Raw genomic sequence first — 21,310 nt, 5'->3', positions numbered from 1 at the left:
GAATTTAAATTACCTGCAAGCTCACCAAGGTCTTTCGCACTTTTAATTGTGGTGTCTGTTGGTAAGGTTAAAAGCAAAGGATGGGCAGCGTTTGAGTACAATGACTCATACACTGTCCCTTTAGTTGTTGCAGCCAACATGTTTCTTTCCTCACAATGAGCCATAATTGGGTCTGGGGCCTAAGATCCCTGTTCGCTGAGGTGTGTGAAGAAACCTATTGTTCCTCTCTGAAGAGACACACACAGACTAAAAAGGAAGGGGGCCTACCTGAAAATTACTCCACTTGTAGAAGCACCTATATCTGAGAGAGGAGCAACAGAACACATTAAATCTGGTCCTTACTAAAAGTGACTATGTAGGAAACATGCAGTGAAGGCTATATCCAAAGGTGGGCACTTCTAATCAAAAATCAAACACCACCCCACTGCAAACACGGTACCTAATGGTGTACTGTAAGTGTAATTATAAACCCCAAACAATGCAATACAACACTTGCGTGGACCTGGGGGCAATAGTCCCTTAGTCCATATGAGCGAATACAACTGTGTATTAGTATACTTCCTAGCCCTAACTCATGTGAGAGCTGTGTGCTTGATATTCCAGATATGCTGGTGGTAGCCCCTCAGGGGAGATTAACATGTTTTTGTCTGCAGTGTCTTGGATGATTCTCCAATTACGCTCCAATTGTTTGCAGTGGAGCTTCGTTAGCCTAAGCTCCTCTGTGGTCAGGTTCTTGCTGTTGTGCTGTGTTTGAGGGGAGTGTGGGTATCAGCACATGTAGTAATGCAGCTGTTGAAGTTTTCGAGGGGTTCTGGCAGGCCGCTGGTGTGCTCAGGCTGGTGCATGGAAAGTGCAGAAGCCCAGTCTTCCTCTAGGATGTTTTTCCAACAGCAACGGGCAGGTCTGGGCAGGTCCAGTGATGGTAAGTTTGTGGTTTTGCAGGACAGGCATGCTAAAAGAGATGCAGGGCCAGATGAACGACCTTTTGTTTTGCGACTCACAATTTGCGATCTGTTTGGGAATTGCAAATTGTGAATGTACAACAGTGTAAAGTACACTGTTTGCCATTCCCAATGGGGTCGCAAATGATCTACCTCATCAACATTCATGAGTTAGGTCGCAATTTGCAACCCCATTGGAAATGGCTGCACTCACAGGGATTGTGGCTTGCTGGTTATAGCAGACTATCATGTCTGTGACTGCTTTTCAAATAACGTTTTTTTTTATTTTTTTAAATGCAGCTCATTTCCCTTAAATGAAAACGGGATGCATTTCAAAAAGAAAAATGAAAAGTTTTCTTTTAATTTTTTCAGAGTAGGCAGTGGTCTTTAAGACCACTGCCTACTCTGAAAAAGTATTTTCGCTACCATTCACAAAGAGGAAGGGGTCCCTTTTTGACCCCTTCCTGCTTGCGACTGGGTTAACACCAATTTGTAAATGGTGTTAACTGTGACTGTTTTGCAACTGCATTCACAGTTGCAAAACAATCATACATAGCATTCAGATTCAGGATTTGGAAGGGATGCCCTGAACACGCTCCTTCCTAACACTGAATCGCAAAACTCAAATTGTGATTCAGTAACTAGTTACTGAATCACAATTTGGGCTTTGTACATCCCCCAAAACTTTTTTCTAGTAGCAAACAGGCCGATACTGTGAATTGGCCCGTTTGCAATAAGAAAAATGCTTTGCACACGTGGACCGCGGTCTGTCCAAGTGATGGCTTGTTGATTGTGATGTTGCTGAAGGAGGTGAGTAGCGGGTCCAGGATATGTCCTGCAGTATTGGGGTCCAGTATATGCTAGGTGAGGCAGAGTTTCAACAGGCTTTATAAGAAGTCGATCATGTTTGCATCAATGCAGTCTTTCAGGTGAAATTTGAGTTTCTGGGGAAGATGACGGCCAATGACGAGGGATGCAATGAAGCTTAGATGTTGCTGGCAAAGTTGGTGCGTGGCCTTGGAGGTCTGTATACTAGGGTTTCATGAAGCCTTAAGTTTGCTATGATGTGCAGATGGAACGTAAGGTGCTCCATGTAGTTACTAGGTTTGTCCATGGATGTGATACAGCCCATGGTGTGTTTGTGTATGGTGGTGAATCTGCTCTTGGCTTGTGTTGGGTGTCCTGCCTAGCGATCTTGTAGCCAATGGGGATTGCTGTTCTGATGTCTGTTGCTGAGGTTTGGTTTAGATGTTTCAGTGCGGTAAGGCAGATTTGGGCCATAGTCAAGTAGAAGGCCCTAGTATTTCTATGGCATGGTGAGCGAGCAGGAGTTAAGGAACATGCAAAAGAGCGCAGAAGATTGTTGCTGCAGGAGTGAGCATGTAGAGTGACTTGTGAGTAGGAGCACTTACAAGAGATGCAGGATAATGCTCTCTCTGTGATGTGGCAAAAGTGTGAGCGGCAGCCAGGGCTGAGAGCGAGGAGGGTTGCAGCAGGGCATGGGACAGTGGGAGCAGGATTAGTGTTCCTAGCACTGAGCGCACCCAGACGCAAACCAAGACTGCTGCACTCTTCCACGCTGCAGGAGAACACATGCACAGTCATAAGGTGCCACAAAGGGAAAACAAATCAGGAAAGAGGCAAAAAGCAGAACAGAAAAGCCACAGAATGTGGTACAAAGAGAACAGAAAATTAGCAAAAGTGCACAAAACGGGGTAAAGACAGAGCTGAAGATGGGGTAAAAAGGCGCAAAACAGAACAGAAAACGGGGCAAAAGGCACTTAGGTGGGTAAACACAGTACAGAAAATGGAGAGCACAGGGGAGGGAGAGAGAGAGAAGTTCGAGAGAGAGGGAGAAAGACAGCAACAAGGAGAGGTATGATGCAGGAGCTTCAAGGCAATTCATGTTAGGTGAGTCCTGGGGGTGGGGGGCTAGGGATATACATCTGTTTAAATAATTTGCATGATCAAACAGTGAGGTCTCTTGATGAGCTCAGCAGAAGAGCACATGCCTTCAGATACAGTAAGACCCTATGGTTACCATCAAGCTGTTTAACACTACGACAAGGGCTTTTCTAGACTATCATTTTTGCTGACAGAGTCAAAGAAACATCTTAGGACTGAGTACACCCCCAGAATTGAAATATTCTATAAAAGCCTAAATTGTGGGACTAAAACTCTAAAATCTGTCAGTGAACATTATTATCACTGTAAAAACTGACCAAACGAGACCACCTCATTATCGTACCATTTCACTTCTTTCAACCTCTGTTAGCATCAGCAGGAGCTCCTCCTACCTAGCTAATCCAAGGTCACCATCTTCTGACGCTGCCTAGGATCCACATACATTAAAGAGAGCTTCGCTCTGAGACACCCACAATAAGTGAACTGGCCAAGGGAACCTTGACCATCTGTATCTAGTGGTGTGATGCTATTCATTGGGTTTGACCAATGACTTTGTGTTTCCCCACTGCGCATATTAGTTGCTCAATGTTCACCAGTAGCACATTATATGTTTTGTTCAGTTTAGCCGCCTATTGGCTTTGACATTGCATTAGCCATTACATTCTGTATTCTGCCTATTGGCTTTGACATGCTGTATTCAGTTTAGCTGCCTATTGGCTTTGACATGATATTATACATTACATTTTGTATTCAGCTTAGCTGCCTATTGGCTTTGACATGATATTAGACATTACATTTTGTATTCAGCTCAGCTGCCTATTGGCTTTGACATGATATTAGACATTGCATTTTGTATTCAGCTTAGCTGCCTATTGGCTTTGACTTGACATTAGACATTGCATTTGATATTTAGGTTAGCTGCCTATTGCCTTTAACGTGGAGTTAGACATTGCAGTTGAGAATCCAAGCTGTATTTTTCCAAGCTATGTTTTTCCACAAGATGAACCAAGATGTTTTCTTCTCACACTAGACTAGACCTGATAAGAGAGGGTACATTTGGTGTTTTCCTTTCTGCTCAAGCTTGGGAAGAGGAGCAGTCTAGGAGATCTGGCCAGTCTCCAAAGGCTTGCGTAGTTTTCCCGAGTCTGAGAGGAGGGGGCACACTTTTGTAACGGATGACTCGGGCTTCAGAGAATTAGATTGAAATCTGCTGGACTTCAGGCTGGAACTTGGCGCCAGTTGCCAGTCTCCTGTGTGGGTAGATAATCTCTTTCTCGCAGTTGACCGGAGTCATCAACTTGCAGACCCCAGAAAGATGAAGATGTAAACAGTTTCTCACACGGTGAAGTATTTGTTTTGCTTTGCATTCAATATCTTATCAATATCATATATATATATATATATATATATAACCTGCTGTGTACATTGCAACTGAGATATATTTTGTTTTAATGCTGTGACTACTTTTGTGCTTGAAATCTATTAATTCGTCTCTTACGAACTTGTGGGTGGGGAAGAATTAACAACAATAAAAGTCTTCTTTGAACTCAGAAGTGCATTCTTGATATGTTCTGTAAGCTCTGATTTGAGATAAGAAGGAAAGCAGAACAAGTGGCCACCATCCCACATTGGCCTCTGGTGGTGCCGTCTCCCACCTGAAACAATTTCTTCAATTCGTTCAGTCTGCGCCAAAAATGCCTGTCGATCACAAGCTACTAAACCCACTTCAGACATCACTTAGCTATCGGTTTCCATGTGATTAAAACTTATCTCGAAAAAATATAGGGCATGATTACGATCTAGGCAGATGGGATTCTATGCCACAAACGTGACAGATATCTTGCCCGCCGTTTTCCACGTTCCATAGGATATAATGGAGCTTGTAATACGGCGGACAGGATATCCGTCATGTTTGTGACGGAGTATCCCAACCGCCAAGGTCGTAATCAGGCCCACAGTCCTAAAAGTAACATTTCTCACTGAGTCCAATTCCCACCCATTTATTCCGAACCTGCTAAATTTGGCTCCTTGCAGTAACATTTTGAGGTGTGAAAGGCCTCTGGCAGAAAGAACCTCGCCATAAATTTCCCCAAGAGGCCTCCTCCTACTTCTGTGTTTTAACGGCCGTTGCCATTCCTCTCTCCTATGACAATGCGGTGTCTCAGTCTTTTTTCCAGGCTTTGCCATCTATTTTTTTGTCTTCTGCTCCCAGTGCTGCCTGAACTTGCTTTCTTGGCTTGTCATGCTCTAGAATCTGTACGAAACCTAAAGGGTTTTATTAGCAATTTAAATAAAGTCAGTAGGGGCTGCATGCAGCCGTCCCTAAATATTTTTGCCTATTATCTGGTATCTCGGAAAACAGACCCTCTTTTAAGTAGTCTGATCGAAGCAGTCTTGCACCAGGGACTCAAATACAACACTGCTCTTGTTTCCATTTTTATATCAATTGGCAAGATTTCTGGTGATCCTAATTCTTATTTTTCTTGAGTAATAACATATAAGGGCAATACAGGCCTGGCTGGCATTCATGGGTGCTCCTCTCACCTGATTCATCTGCATACCATTCAGTTTGAATATCCATCACTGAGCTCATTGGGGCGCCACCATCGTCTGACCGACTCTCAAAGCCACGTGGGAAGTGATGCGCCTCATCCTTCCTTTGAGCAGTGCTGTTTCGTAGCAGGGCTTCCAGAAACTGCTTCATGTGATAGTTATTGCAGGCCATGTCCAAAGCCTGCCCATTTTGCAGCCCCTCTTCCATCTGCTCCAGGGTTAGCGGCATGGTGTACTGCTGCAGCCGCTCACTCGCCTCCACGTCATCTGAGTCAAACTCCTCTTTGGGGACCACCAACTTAGGTGGAGAACAGTTTATGTCCTCAATGGAACTGCTGCTCAATGGCTCTTTCACAAGAAGGTCGACAGAGTTGCAACTGCTGCAGTCACCACAAGGAGGATCTCTCAGGCAGCCTGAGCTCGCCTCCTTCTCCTGCGAAGGGGAAACGGTGGATGCCGAACACTGATTCTTTGGTCCCCTGGAGGTCCCTTCCCTGGCACAACCAGAGCTGCCACTGTCCGCCTGGTTCAGCGTGGATGCGCTCTCCATCTTTCTGCAAATATCCAAAGAGGACCTGATGTACGCTTTGCAAAAGTTGACTACATCCGTCATCTGCAGGTAGCTAGCAGCTGACATGACTTCAATCACATTCTCCCCGCATAGGTCTAACTTTCCAGAATACAGAAAATCCAGGATAGTTGAAAATGCTTCTGAAGTGACAATATCCAATGAAGCAGTGCTGTGCCGGCCACTGTCCTGAATGTAGTGGATTAGCAGTGCTCGGAAGTAGCCGCTGTTGGCAAACAGAACATTCCTGTGTGCCTTGAAGATCCTTCCCTCCACGATGATGCTACAGTCACAGAAGAAGTCCCTTTTGCGTTGTTCATTTAGTTCCCCTAGGAGCTTGGTGTGGTAGGAAGGCATTTCCATGTCTTCTGTTTCACACAGGGATGTCCAGGGTCGCTTGAGAGGAGCATTAAAGAAAGAAATGATTACAAACACATCACCCCCACCGATGAGTCCAATCAAACAACACCCCAGTTTCAAAGAAACAGGTGGGCGGATATACCAACCCGAGGATCAAAAGACACCTCCATGACACATAACAAAATAGGCCATACACTACAGATGGCCGAGCCATAGAAGTCTCAAGCCAAATGATTCACTCTTCCTCAGCAGGAGGTCCCTTCAGATAGCTGTCCAGAGCTGGTCCAGGGACCTGCTCTTTCTCCCTCCTCCCTTATGAAGTTCTGATGAGAAAAAAAAAACGTGCAGTGCCAGGAGAGCTGCAGTAAAACAGAATGTTTGTAAACCAAATGTGAAATTTGTTTCTGGTCCTACGAAATTGTAGTCGAGAATAAGAAAATGAAAATATGTTTAGCAACTACAGCTAGCTTCATTTAACAGGTCTGTCACATTACATTAGGGGTAACCTGACACCAAGTTTCAGGGGACGTTCGGTGACCCAGTTCTATTACTGACGTATTTTATTGCTCTTCTGAGGTGAACTGGTGGTATTTTATAACCCAGGAGAGCCTAGTAATATCAACATATAGAGCGCTTACCTTAGTCAGTATGGGCAGGTAAATTCGGTTTTGCGCAAATTAGGGAAATGATTCCATAAACATTAATTCTGCTTATCTCCATTAAGGACTAGCCAGGTGCTTGTCTTCCATTCCTCAATAGCCCAAGATTATACAATATACTCAGCACTTTCTTCTTCGAAGATGCCGGATTATTTTAGGAACAATTATGGACAACTGGGACTCATCCACAAGGCTGCAAAAGCCCACCTGTCTCTTCATCATAAGGTCATAAAAGGATTTCAAACAGGCATTAAAATACGAGATGTCAGAGGATGAAGCAAGCCTTCCAGGACTCGACAACTGCGGACAATGGCAGCTTCAGTTTCCCCTGTCCATACCTCGGACCCCTGTGAGACAGGATGGAGCCGAACCAATTTTAGCTAATTTTCAATTACTCCAAAAACGTCCTTCATTAGGGGCAGAACTAACTTCATTATTGTCTGCACATGAGCATAATTGCCTTTTAATTCAATATAATGTTATTTTATTTCAAAGTTTAAAAAAATAATAATAATAAATTAAATCTCAATGTTAAGAATGATTTAACATTTATACTGTAATGATGAGGCAAAGAGTCCAACAAAAGACTCCTATAACCCCGTATAAACAAGGTAGTTACAAGGTACAAGGTAGTTAAATTAGCTTTTACCTGTTTAGTAGATAATGTTAATGGTTGTTGGAAATGGCCCTTTCTGCAGGGTTATCCCCAAACTTTTTGCTTTTCTCCTCCTTTTTTTCTGACCCTTTTTCTGTTGGCTTGAGGACTTTGAACACTTTACCACTGCTAATCAGTGCTAAAGTGCATGTGCTCTGTCCCTTACAACTTAGTAACTTAGTATATTTGTTTATCAGTTTACTGCCACAGTGACTTGGCAAGTCAAGCTACTTGCCAAGGCCTAAACTCCTTTTTTTACTACACCTAAGTCACCCCTAAGGTAGGCCCTAGAAAGCTCTATGGGTAGGGTGCTGTGTATGTGAAAGGTCATATGTTTCTATGTACTACGTGTCCTAATAGTTAAAAACAGGCTATTTAGTTTCTCACGACTGTGAGCGCTGCTCCCCTCATAGGATTGCATTGGGAATTCCCTGACATATGTCTAAGTGGTATAGTCTGATCTATGAAGATTAGTGTGGGCATGTTTAGTATGTTTGGAATGGTAGTGTGAAATCCTGCTTATTGGTGTAGGTTGATTTTTTTTATTACCATGGTAGAAACGCCACTTTTAGAAAGTGGACATTCCTCTGTGTTTATAACTCTAGTGCTTTTACAGCCTGATCCAGCCAATCTACATCTGGGGCAGAGTGACAGCTCCACTTGGTGCATACTTTCAGACAGCCATCACACAGGAAGAGGATAGTCTTCCTGGGCTGGGGAGAGGGAGGGCTGTTCATACCTGACATGTGAATAGGCTGTGTCCTGCCCTCACACAATGGACTGATCACCCCCCTACTGATGCCTGAAGACAGAGCTGGGTTGAAAGGGTGTTATGCTGGACTAGAAAAGACTCCTGTGAAGTTACCCCCTCAACAAAGGCATTTCGAGTATAAGTAGAGGGCTCTACCCCCCTGATGGTTAGAGCACTTTTGGAACTGGGACTGAATCTGTCAGAGGGACTGCGTGACTGCACAAAGGACTCATCTGGACTGCTCCTCTGTTTGTTGCACTGCTGCCTGGTGTCTGCTGGATGGCACAAAGGACTCATCAGGATTGCTTTTCTGCATGTTGCCCTACTGCCAGGCCGCTCCTTGACTCAGTACCAGCTGAGACACTGCATGTGACTGGCTGGGAGATGCTGCTGGCTGGACATGCTGCACCTGAGAGCTGTGGTGCTGCCAAGAAGGAACCGCCATCTGGACTGCTTGACTTGTTGCCCTGGACTGCTGCCTGTACTTTCTGGGCTGCAGAAGGTACTAATAGGGTGCCTGCTGCCTCATGTGCTGGTCTCCTGCTGCTTTGCCTGCCTTTGGTGCCCCCAGTGCTCTCCTGGACCATGTGGACTGTCCCTCCTGCTCCTGTCCGTGTGAGGGGCTCAGACGTCAGCTCTCTGACCCCCTCTCCCCTTCCTTCGCCCCCTCTCATGGAGCTTGCAGAGAACTGATGGACTGCGCCCCCTCCCCTGGTAACGTGTGCCACACTATGCGGGGAAGCTTGAGGTGTGAGTACTTTGTTTTGGCCAGGAGTTCTACATTCATCGCATAGTGAGCACTGTGCCTGGAGAGAGTGGGGGGCTGAACGGGTCCTTTTACGTGCGCCAGACCAAGGGGGACTTTTGGCCAGGACGGCCTTGGGAGAGCTGCCCGATCATCTCTTTAAGCGCGGGGTGAGCGGCTGGTGCCCCATGCCTCTCGCAGAAGCCTGGGTTCAGGGCGGGCACCACCAGCCGAGAGAGGACTGTGACCGGCATCGCCTGAGGTGGTAGGTGCTGCTGAAGCAGCTGCTCCCTGCCCAGAGAAGCTGACGGCCAGAACAAGGATGGGGCCACCCCTTGAGAATCCCTTCAGTGGGGCCCCGTGATGACAACGACCAGCGACGGGGGATGTGTAGCCTCTGAGGATGTCCTTTTCCCCACCCTGCATTCCTCTGGCCGAGGGGCGGAATACAGCGGCAGCACTGCTGTGTTCTCCGACATATGCCAAAAATCATTCCAGTCTACCCGGGGGCATATATACATACATATATATATTTTTTTCTTTTTTGCTCTCTCTTCCTTTCTCCCCAGCCATTAGCTGGACGGGATAGCTTGATGGAACCAAGATGGAGGCCCTGTTCCCATGAGGAGAGAAATACCGCATCTTGTGTGAAAGGAGCACAGGGGCTCCTGGCCCCCAGTGGGATGAATTGTGACTCACTATATAATTTATAAAGAAAGTGCAGCCATGCTACGACTTCCGTTTAGAAAGCATTGGTGGTGGTGACCATGTATTCCATTGAGCATAATTGTGTTTGTTTACCCTCAGTGTTTTCACTGCAACTTCATGCCTGGTATAGTATAACATGTTGTAATGGGAATGTTCTCAGGATCTGCCTAGGGTGCACTGGGGAGGTAATGTGTATGACATGTTCATATTTCTTTTTCATTTATAAGGTTTTCCTCATTACTTCTGCGGGGGTTGTGCTCTAACTTGTCATGTAATTTTGCTTGGCTGTGCTAACCAACATTTCAGGATCTGCATTTCCTGCAGTGGGTGGATATTGTTTTATGACATGGGCAACATGGAACTGTCTCTTATTTTGCATTCATGATGGCCTAACGAGTGCCTGTTTGGTACACCATTACTGATTGATATTGTTTTGACCTAATGATTCTAATGCAATACAGTTTATTTTTATATACCTTGTTGTGGAGTCTTCTTTTGTGGTGTATTTATTGTGTCACTGGTGTGCGTGTGTTGTGCAGACGATTCACACATGACCTATGGAGATAAGCCTGCCTGCTCTGTGCCAAGCTACCGGGGGTCAGCACAGGTTATCTTTGGTGTGTATCTTACTCATCCTGACTAGAATGATGGTTTTTAAGGTGCCTGCCCTAGCCAACCAGAAACCCCATTTCTAACAATGGTTCTTTCGATTTGTGAACCTCTCAAAATGAGAATGGTTCACAAAATGCCCTGCAAGTTAAAGGTTCTAACTGTGTGTTTTTTAAGACTATTCATAGTATCTGTAAACATCAGTCAGATTTCTAAGTATGTTGCAACAAAGAAGCATCCCTCATATAAAAATGTACAGCAAGAATGTAACTACTTTCCTTAAATTGAGCATCCTGAGATACTGAGAGTACTAGGGCAGGGCAGGACTTTATTCACGTCCTGCACTTAGACAGAGTTGCCTCCAGTAATGATAAAGAGTGACCTACCCCATTTGCAGGGAACAGCAGGCATCTTACCCTGCAGGGTTTTCCTTTCTTTATTCGTTTCAGGCAGACCTTTTAATATGCATGGTCAGGAGAGCTTCCCCAGAAGATCTGTCTATGGAAATAGACATGATTTTATAACCACTTAGGAGAGACCCTATACCTCCTCACCCCCACAGAGATATGAGGGAACCAATGTATTTCAACAATTTCATCCCCATGGTCTGTCTAACCTAACCCCATGTGATGTTCATTGCATCTCATGTCCTTCTTTGCAATCCTCGTAGTCCGTTTCCCCCTTAAGAAAGAAAGATGGCCCTTTGAGATGCTGGACAAATCACTTAATCTCCCAGACCCTAAAGTAAAATATGAATGTGACCTTGTGTAATGTAACTGATGCTCGTGTAATGCGCTCAAATACCTCCTAGTGGAGGTCAGGCTATATAAAATTGCAAAATCAAATATAAATACATAAATAAATAGGCACTCATTGATGACATGCATGTGTGACTTGAAACTCACGATCTGATTAACGGGAGGCCCAAACTCACTCTTTTACTGATCAAAGGTTGATTACATTGAGTACTACTAACAAACTCACGCTGGCCATACAACTCCCTGTCAGGAGGGCACTAATTATTCAGCCGCTATTTGCCTCTACAAGCGGGGGAATGTGGGATTTTAGTCCAGGTTGCTTCAATTAAACCAAAAGGAACGTATGAACCTGCTAACAACGATTTGTAAAAGGAAAGTTTAAATCTTAATAACGGCGCCTTGTGACCTGTAGTGATAAGCATTCTATTTAACCTAGGTAATATTTGTATTTCTAACACTTAGAAACACTGACCCCAAAGTCTCCCTGCCCTCCTTTCTTCCGGGTGATCCCCACTCTATCCCAGACCCTGCCCTTCTGCTTCTTCTCCCAACGCCCCTCCCTCCCTTCCTCTGGCACCCCTGCTTCTCCCTCTGTCACAGCCTCCCCGGTGATGGCCATTGTCCCTTTGCCCCCTTCTAATACCAGTAGCATCTCTCGCCCTAAATGAGCCACTGCGCCCCTCTCCATTCTGCTTGGTCTCCATGGTGACACTAACCGTTCATTCCGGGATAAAGGTAAAACACCCTATAACCCTTCCCTGTGACCCACGGGAATAAATGTCCATAGCATCCTTACCTTTTAACCGGTCCCTCCGCACAGCTCCACCTAGACTAGCACGGGGATGAGCAGCCGACCCGCCTATTCATGTTCGAAAGACAGGTACCCGCTCCAATCAGGGAGGGGTATACTGGCCTGGCATCTCAAGCAGGTTTCTTTTGCGGAGCCAAGAGCATGCGCATTACCCCGACACGCTTGGGTCCCCCGAGCCCTGAAGAGACTGGAATTCAGAAACTACGACTCCCATCAAGCAACCTGCTTCTGCAGTCAAAAGACTGTCGCCGTATTGCAATGGGATAAGGACTAACCCGAGCGGTCGTACGGATGCCTGTACAATCAACACTGTCAGTGAAGACAACCCAGCATAGTAGATATCGCACGTTGCCTTTTCTGTGATAGATTATGTGTATCAAAAGAGAAATGTGTCAATTCAGCTATCCTGGAAAGGGAGAGGTTTCACCAAGGGACCACAAGAGACCACCAGCAGACAACAGCGACTACATCCAAATTCGGCCAATTTGGAGTGGTAGGTGGAGGAGTATAGTCCGAGGGCTCGGGGTTGGAAATGGGAAACATTCTCACGAAACAAATTGGGGCGGGAATTGATGGGTGTAGGGCCACAAGGAGTGGCTTTGATGGACAAAGTCAATAATAGACTATTTATTTATTTATTTTTTACAAACTATGCCCCAAAAGAAACTGTCAAGCAGGAAACCATTGATAGTAAATTGGTTCTGGCTTATTTAATAGGCCACAAACAGACCTATTTAAATAGCGCAATATAACAAGGTCCCTGCAGCGCAGATTCTGTGCTGTGTGTTCCCTGCAAGTGTCAGAGTGTAGTATTGGTAAATTGGGCTTTAAGTCGGATGACAAATCTGGTGGATCTCTAATTGGGGCGTGGCTAACCTATGACAAACATGAAAACATTTAAGAGGGAGGAAGTGGACAATTAATAATAATAATAATAATAATCAGGATACTATAGTTCTCCCGTTAACTTGTATTGAAGCAGAGGCAATTTGAGGTGGGATGCAGCCAAAGTAGTGTCATTTTTTTTTGTTGCTTAAAAATTGTGTCTCCTAGGGTGACCACCTGGCAAGAACGCAAATTCTGGACAGTGTCAGTAAAAATTCAGGACAAAGGGTCTAAATTTAGGACAACATTTCACAGCAACATGTCATTTATACAGACACATCTGAGGAGGCTGCACGATTATAAAATAGACAGCTGGCAGACGTACAAGTCAAAATAGGATTATGTTCTTTAGTTGTATTAAACATTGGAGTATTAAGCAACCATTCACATATAGCTGGACATATTTAACAATGGTACAACTAGCAAACATATAGGCCCCACACAGAATTTGACAGCTGACCATGAACACACGCAGCTCTATGTTACTGAATGTAGACATAGCGTTCACAGGCTGTTGCCCTACTAGAGAGTGTGAAACTGGGAGAAATGTCAGTGAGAAAGGAGGAGAGAAGGATGTTTACCGAGATGGAGAGACATATTATTGGAACAGTAACAGTGAACAGTGAGAGAAGGGGAAACCAAGCAATGGTTGGTCAGCTGAGAGAGAGAAAGAACAGTTGCTGAAAGAAAGACAAGAATAAGATGGGCCAGAGAAAGAAGTGAAACATAGATACATAAATATGCTGAGGGTGACAGAGAGAAGGTTGAAAAAGAGAAAAAAACAAAACAAAACAAAAACAAATTTACCATCTATTACGGCGGATCCGCAACAGGCAGCAATTGCATTCAATATGAGACAATCTCTGACTGCACATTTATTAGCAAACAGCCTAACACCCCAGGGGGGTCCAGTCACATTTGTGGTGGATGCCCATTCAGCTTATAGAACAGAACTTTTTTATTCCTGGGTCACATTTCCAGCAGTTGATGGGAACACAAACACATTTCATCACTATACACTTGCAAACGTACCTGGACAATACAGGGCATATGCATATTTAGAAATATATCTATCTTATCAAGAACATAACAATTGGCCTGATGGTGCCCTACCCCACGCAATTTTACCAGTTAGGTTAGGTCCTCTAAGTAATGATGGTCCCACCTGGTCTTTATTGGCCACTTATACACCTCACCCTGCAGTAGCGAATTTAGCAGTAGCTAAAGTTCTTCGCTTATATACTGAACTGATAGCGATATACAGACGATTAGTACAATTTGTAATGCAAACATTGAATGCAAACCCAGCACGTGCTGCTCTAACGCAACCACATGCAGTGACACCAGGTATTAACCCTGCAACTGTACATTTGATCATGGGTAAGGTACCCGCCAAATGGGAGGAAACTCCGTTTTGGTTAGCCCAAAAAATAAATGCGCTGGAAGCAGTATTTCTCCATACTGGACCTCAGGATAAACATAGAATTCTAACGATGTGCTTGCCATTTGGGATGATCCCCACAGAGGATAACTGAAATACATGGGGCACAGTGTTTGCCGTGCTCTATAATACCACACACAGTACACTGACACTTGCCAACTTGCCGGAAGTGTTGAAAAAAAATCAAGATGAATACTGGGCTGCCCCAGCCTTAGACTTGGGAATTCAACTAATGGGCAATTTCGCCACGGTATCCTCAATTATTTTAAGTAACCTTAAAGAGGAAGCGGTCGCACAAGCAGTGCACATGCGGCTCCGGGATGTTCCTCAACAGGATTAAGAAAGCAAGCTGCCAAAGATTATCGCAGAGACCTATTCTAGTATTGGTCGAGATAGTCTAAGAGCCAGACCAACTAAACCACAATTTCAGGGTAAATCTAATAAAGATTTTTCCAAGCAAGCTTCTGAGGGTAACAAAAAAATGGTGGGATAAAAAACAACAAACTCCTAAAAAAGAAAGGGGAGAATCTATGCGTACAGAGACCCCACAGAATAGATATAATCTCTGAAATAGAGATAATATAAAAACACCTGATAGATATCAATACACTGATTCACGCCAATCTCGTTTCTTTCAAGACTCATCGGAAAACCGAAGTGAGAGAGGTGGGCGATCAGAACGAAGAACAGAGTATGTGAAACCGAGACAAGAATCACAACGCTCATCGGAGGTTTCTGTTAAAAAGGAAGAGAAACTTCCCCAACAAAAACCCCAATTAAAAAGAAAAAGGTGACAGTAGTTGCAATACGACATGCCACTCAAGAAGAGGGTCCTCTTGAAGAACAGGAAGTGGGCACTAGCGCTGCTAGATAGCGCGGCAGAGGTCACAATAGTTCGCCGGAGTCTTCTAGAGCATCTGGAAGTGAAAGCAACTGATGACTTTCTACAAGTAGAAACTGCGGACAAGCGAGTCTCCACGTCTGATAGGGTGTATAAAGTAACGCTACAGTTAGAAGGAGGCATTGAACGCACAATAGATGCAATCTTTGGGATCGCATGGTAAATATATACGATATCTTGTTGGCCGAACAGGACTGGCCACCTGAGTTTTTCCATACCTACCCATATGGGGAAGAGGTTATTAAACCTTCTTTCCCGCCCCTTGTTCCGGAGGAACTCGCTGAATCCTACGCCATCGATTGGGCATTGGCGCAGGCACCTGCGTTATATAGCAACCATGTAGGATGGGATAAAGAATCCCCCTACCACGTAATATCTATTAAAAATGAACCTCAACCACAGTATCCAATAAAACATGATGCGAAAGCACCCGTGAGAGAAAGCCTCACACAACTAGAGTACCAGGGCCTAATTGAAACCTGTGCCTTCCCAATAAATAATCCTTTATTCCCAGTAGCTAAACCGGACCATTCATACAGAATAGTCTTAGACTACAAACAGTTAAACAGTCATACACGCACATATGCTATACAAAACTCACATAGCACAGCACTGATGAACAACATAGTGTGCAAAAAAAAAAAAAACAACACTGGACATTTCCAATGGATTCTTCTGCCAGAACACAGCACACTAGGCTCTCAGAAAAATTCTGTTGTTTAACTCAGGTATACAAGAACATCACAGGACTGTTCGCAGGTTGTGTGACAGCAATTTGGCACGACATTGTCCCTGAACCATTATCTTATGTAGATGATATCTATCTTACGGATGATGAATTACTACAACATTTAAGATGGGAAGCCCGCATTGTTGTGGGATTTGCTGAATTTGGCTGCAAATCCAATTAAAATAAAAATAAAATAGCCTTCCTTAGCATTCTGTTTCTGGGATATAAACTATTGAGGAAAGATAAAGAAAAGAGCCTAGCGCCACAATTCTTAGAAAAATGTGCACAATTAAAGCTCCAAATACGATTAAAAAACTCCAATCTCTATTGGGGTTCCTAAATTTTGGCAGAACTTGCATTCCAGATTATACGTCACACATAAAACCCTTATGTGAGTTGATACGTCCTGACTTTTCAAGTACATTTTGGACAGTCGAACACACGCATTCTCAGAGACCTGCAGACAGACATGCTTGCAGCACAACATTTACACACAAGGGACAACAAAACACACTTGGTCATCAGAGTAATTGCTGGTGCCATTGGTTTCACCTATGTAACATTTAATGAGGATGAGACCGTCCCAATTGCATACAAATCACATTTGTATTCAGCAGCAGAACAACACTTTCCTCCCACTGAGAAAATACTCACTGCTGTTCAGATGGCTGTCATTAAAGAAAGACCGCTAGCCCAGGGCAAATGCATTATTGTCGTTTCTCCAATCCCAGCCCTAGAGACTGTCACAAAAGCCAGCGTTCCTAACGCAAAAGCATTACATCAACGTTGGATACAATGGGCCACGTCTTTGACAGCCACTGAAGTTGACTACATTTTTTACCCAAAATTACAAACTCAAGGATTTTTGCAATATGAACTAGAATACCCAGTTCTAGCAAATACATTGCCGATTGAACAATATCATAGATTCATGTAGACAGATGGCTCTGTACAACCTGCGATTGGCACAAAGCATCAATACTCTGCCGCTTGTGCAGTCGTAAGCGGCTATATGGAGGACAATACATTTTGTCCCCTACATACATTTACGCAAACCGTAGGGGATTGCACAACTAGCAGAGCTGAAAGCTCTGGTGATGGCACTGGAACATACAGATCCTGCACAGCACACGCTGATTGTTTGTGATTCATACTATTGTGTCCAGTCCTTAAATGAATACCTGCATTACTGGTGCCAGAATGGGTTCAGAGATTCTAAAGGCAACACCATTAAACACAGACTGCTGTGGGGGAAAGTAGCGGATCTGAAGGAAATGCTACCAAATGTCCCATGTTGTACATACACTTGGACACCAGCGCGTTTGAATACACGTGGCTGGGAATACACTGGCTGATGAAGCTGAAAAGTCAGCAGTTGCTACGGCCACTGTTGCTGCAGTAACCCGCTTGAGTGCGAAACCGGACGCAGACATATGGACTGCCGTGAAAGCTACGGCTGATGGTACGCCCTATCCAAAAGCATTTCCTGCTAAATACTCCTACCAAATGGGAGGATGCATAAACGCTGAAGTTAAGATACCAGGCGCAGGGGTGTGAGATATTCCCAACAAATTTATAAGACCAGAGTTGATTAACGCAGTGCATGAGGGCATAACATCTGCCCATGCTGGTGTGGGGGCTACAATATCATTGTTACAAGCCCGCTATTGGTGGCCAGTCCTATACAAAGAGGCAAAGCAGTATGTCCTTTGTTGTGACATCTGCCAACAAATTAGAGTTTCCACAACTAAACGCCTGCCGCAGACACCCCTCTTAATTTCTATAAAACCATTACAATGTGTGTACTTGGACCATTGCGGTCCCCTAACAACAGACAGTGCAGACAAATACATCCTCGTCACTGTTGACTCCTGCTCCAGATTTCTATGGGTGTGGTCACAGCCCTCGGCTTACGCTCTGACTGTTATTAAAGATTTGCAAGTCTTTATCGGTACATATGCAGTTGGGGCTTTCCACTCGGACCAGGACCGTGCTTTCGCCTCAAGGGCTTTCAGGGACGCCATGGCTTCATTGGGGGTCCAAGTCCAGTACTCGTCTCCATTTCATCCCGAGGGAAATAGTGTTGTGGAACGATTAAACCGTGATTTAAAGCAATCCTTAACAGCCAGAGTCTTAGGTACAGGTCATAGTTGGCTTAATCACCTGTATGGAGTCCAGAGAGCACTTAACAATCTGCCTAGAAGGTCACTGGGGGGGTCGTACTTCATATGAGTGCCTGTTCGGAACTCAAATGTATGTTCCAGATCTTGATGGTCCTGGCATGGAGGTGGCAGAAACACCATTTGACATAAATGAACGTGTCACTGTCTTGCAGAAATTACAACAGTTCAGTGACGACAACGCTTCTGCCAGTGCTGCCTCCACAGGAATTAAGGATGTGCCTGTAACTCGTAGCGGCTGGATTCCTAGAGTGGGGGATCTAGTACGTGAAAAGGTTGCTGTGAAAAAGGAATTTGGTCCTTCTTATTGTGCATCAGTCCCAGTCTTGGGAATACACGGTACCAGAACTGTCATTCTACCACCATTGGCAGGTGCCAAAGAAAACCGATTTGTCTCCATCGACAATGTCAAACTACACCATGTGGCCGATCCTGCACAGCCGACCAAAAGGAACTATCAGTAGTTCCCGAATCTCTCTCACGACTGGTCAAGAAGTTCCTTTACAAGTTGTAAGCAGCAACACTGATACCTCTCCGAGCTTGGGGAGGGTGGAAAATGATCTTGCATTGGTTCCACTAACAACAAATAATACAGAAATAACTGATCAATTTGATACAACCAACACAGATGGTGCTATTTATTCTTTGCCACCGCATGAAACACCAACTCCACCAGCTAACACCACTCCAGCCTTTGCACAAACTGCTTCTAGATACTTTGCTGACATCAACGATTACTTTTCTGACTCATTTGCTTCCTCGACACCTGAACTGTCAAGAACACGTTAGCTGATAAATTGGCTTAAAGTAACTTATTTCATTCGTCCATGGAACTATCTGTGGCTTTCCTTGACTGTACTAGCCTTCCTGTTTTGGATTGGGTCTGTGATCACATTCTTTTGTTTAATACATGGTAATTTTCTTCCTGAAAAATCAACAGTTGAACTGGTGGATGAGGTCCTAAAACCACATTTTTCATCTCACAAGGTCCGCAGAGACTTGTCTTTTGTAAACATTTCAGCCATACCAATTCCAGATGGGATTGTTTGGGATAAAGTAACATTCGATATATATGGCACCACAGAGGTCATTCAAATATCATATGTGTTTAAACTTTCAATGAACGCTATAATAATACCCGGAGTTGTTTCTGATGATTGGGATGTGAAAACAGTTGATTCTATGACTGAATTGCAATATTATACTGTATTTGAAAACGAAGATGTTTATCAATCTAAAGAACATTATGGTGACATGTTTTTCTATAATTATTATGGGTACTATTTCATCCACTGAGCAAGCAGCCCAAAGACTGTTTTTAATTATACACAATGGGAACATTGTCCTACTCCACCACAAGGGAGTTCAAAAACATATTCTGAAAAGTTTACATATTTGTCTGGGCATGATGTTAAAAATGCTGAGTCATATTATTTTAAATTGCCACCTACAGAAAGCAAGGCAGAAAACACTTCTTATATGAAGTAAATAATGAAATTTGGAAGCTTTCACAACAAGAAGCTGCTGCCCGGTTAAGGCAAATAGACCAGGAAAATCTAAAAAAGGCATTAGCTGTTGTAGATAATGGGATTAATACCCTGTCCAACTGGATATACACCTTAAATAACATTGTCTCTTCTGCTATAGCCATTATACAAACAGATATGTCTTCTTTACATCATGGACAGAGTCAGCTTTTTCAATTATGCAGTTGGGTTGGACACTTCAAAGACTGAAGGCGGGTCGTGTTCCCTTGCAACATGTCAGCGCGAGGGAAGTATTTTCTTCTTTTAAATTAACACGACAACAACAACTAATGGCTAAGAAAGAAGCAACTTATTTCATGCTAAGTATCGAGAAGTTAGAAAAGTTGCCTTTTACTGTGGCTGAAATACAATCTGCTGAGTGGTTAATACATGGGGTCATTAATCTGCCTATTTCTACACTACAATTCACCTCCTGTTTAAAACACATTCCGGTAGGCAGAAATGAAAAACTGGGAGATAGTTACATCGATGAGGTGTGGGAGCTATCCTTCGCATACAAATGTCTTAGTGGCATGAAAGAAGTCTTTCTTAGCGGTAGTGAATGCGAGACTTCTGTCATACATTCAATGGTTTATCCTTGCTTGGGGTGTTTAACGTGTCTGCAGCGAACTTGGCTTGTTATCTGAAGGGAGTTCCAGTCTCCTTGATTAGACTTACGTTCCAGGTGCTTTCAAAGGCAGCTGTGTCCTCGTCAGTGGTGAAGACTGTTGTGGGATGCAAACCAGAATAGTTTACATTGTTTCGGTCTCTAAGATTGTTACATGCTGCAGGAACGTACTCTTTCCGCCCACTAAAATAAAAGAGGTTGCGGACATTTGGCCTCATAATGCTACTCCTAATGTGAATTTTGACATGTTGAGCAGACTCAAAGCTTTATTGTTTCAAAAACATGTGGCTCTTACATCTGCACGTGAGACCTACGCACTTCAGGTGGCAAGGACGTCAGCAAAGATACAGTCAGTTTTAAGTACTAACTTTCCAAGACACTTTGGTGATCTTGTGGGACAGATATTTATTGCGTCCAGTACTACTGGAATCGCAAACTTCTTTAAGGCTGTTGGTTCTGTTTTCGTTCACACCTTCTCCTCCATATTCGGTTTAATACCATCCGCCATTCACTCAATATTCTCTAGTATTTTCGGGGGATTTCCAATAACTTTGGCTATAATAGTTGGCATTTTCTGTTTCTATTTTTTTTTGCGCAATGGCTGTTCCACCACAACAAGGAGGAATGAAAGCGCTCCCATCAGTGCAGCTGTGTCATGAACGCATGATGCAGTATTTTGGAGCAACACTTCTGGAGCAATTGGAGTGTGACTGGTCCCTGTCATTCAGACTGGTTTTGAATTGTGTGCAGCCCGTTGGTGCTCTTTCGAACATGCACTAGAAGTTTGTGCAGCCCTCTGGTGCTCTTTCGAACATGCACTAGAAGTTTGTCTTTCTACGCAGCGCTTGCTTTCATTGGACGCTGATCTGTTGATGTTGTCGCTGAGGGCTCATTACCAGACATGCGCATTGAGGGTGCGTTTGCTACAGGAAGCTACTTACAAGTTGCCCTTCCTTGAGGATGTGGCTCTTAACTCATCATTGGGCACACCACGGA

The 21,310-nt window shown here is 44.1% G+C and overlaps 1 protein-coding gene across 1 annotated transcript in view; it reads right to left on the bottom strand.

Moving 5' to 3' along the window:
- Positions 1-12,178, bottom strand: part of ZBTB8B (zinc finger and BTB domain containing 8B) — a 37,342-nt gene extending 25,164 nt beyond the window's left edge. The window contains exons 1-2 of the mRNA XM_069223376.1: positions 12,009-12,178; positions 5,391-6,363 (exon numbers count right to left, since the gene is read on the bottom strand). Of these exons, the coding sequence (XP_069079477.1) occupies positions 5,391-6,330 (940 nt within the window). The 5' untranslated portion in view covers positions 6,331-6,363; positions 12,009-12,178. The remainder of the gene's footprint in view (positions 1-5,390; positions 6,364-12,008) is intronic.
- Positions 12,179-21,310: the final 9,132 nt, after the last annotated feature.

Source organism: Pleurodeles waltl, chromosome 3_1 (genome assembly GCF_031143425.1).
Source record: "Pleurodeles waltl isolate 20211129_DDA chromosome 3_1, aPleWal1.hap1.20221129, whole genome shotgun sequence".
Taxonomy (NCBI): Eukaryota; Metazoa; Chordata; class Amphibia; order Caudata; family Salamandridae; genus Pleurodeles; species Pleurodeles waltl.
The sequence above is the reverse complement of the archived record's forward strand: the minus strand, read 5'-3'. Positions and strand labels throughout refer to the sequence as shown.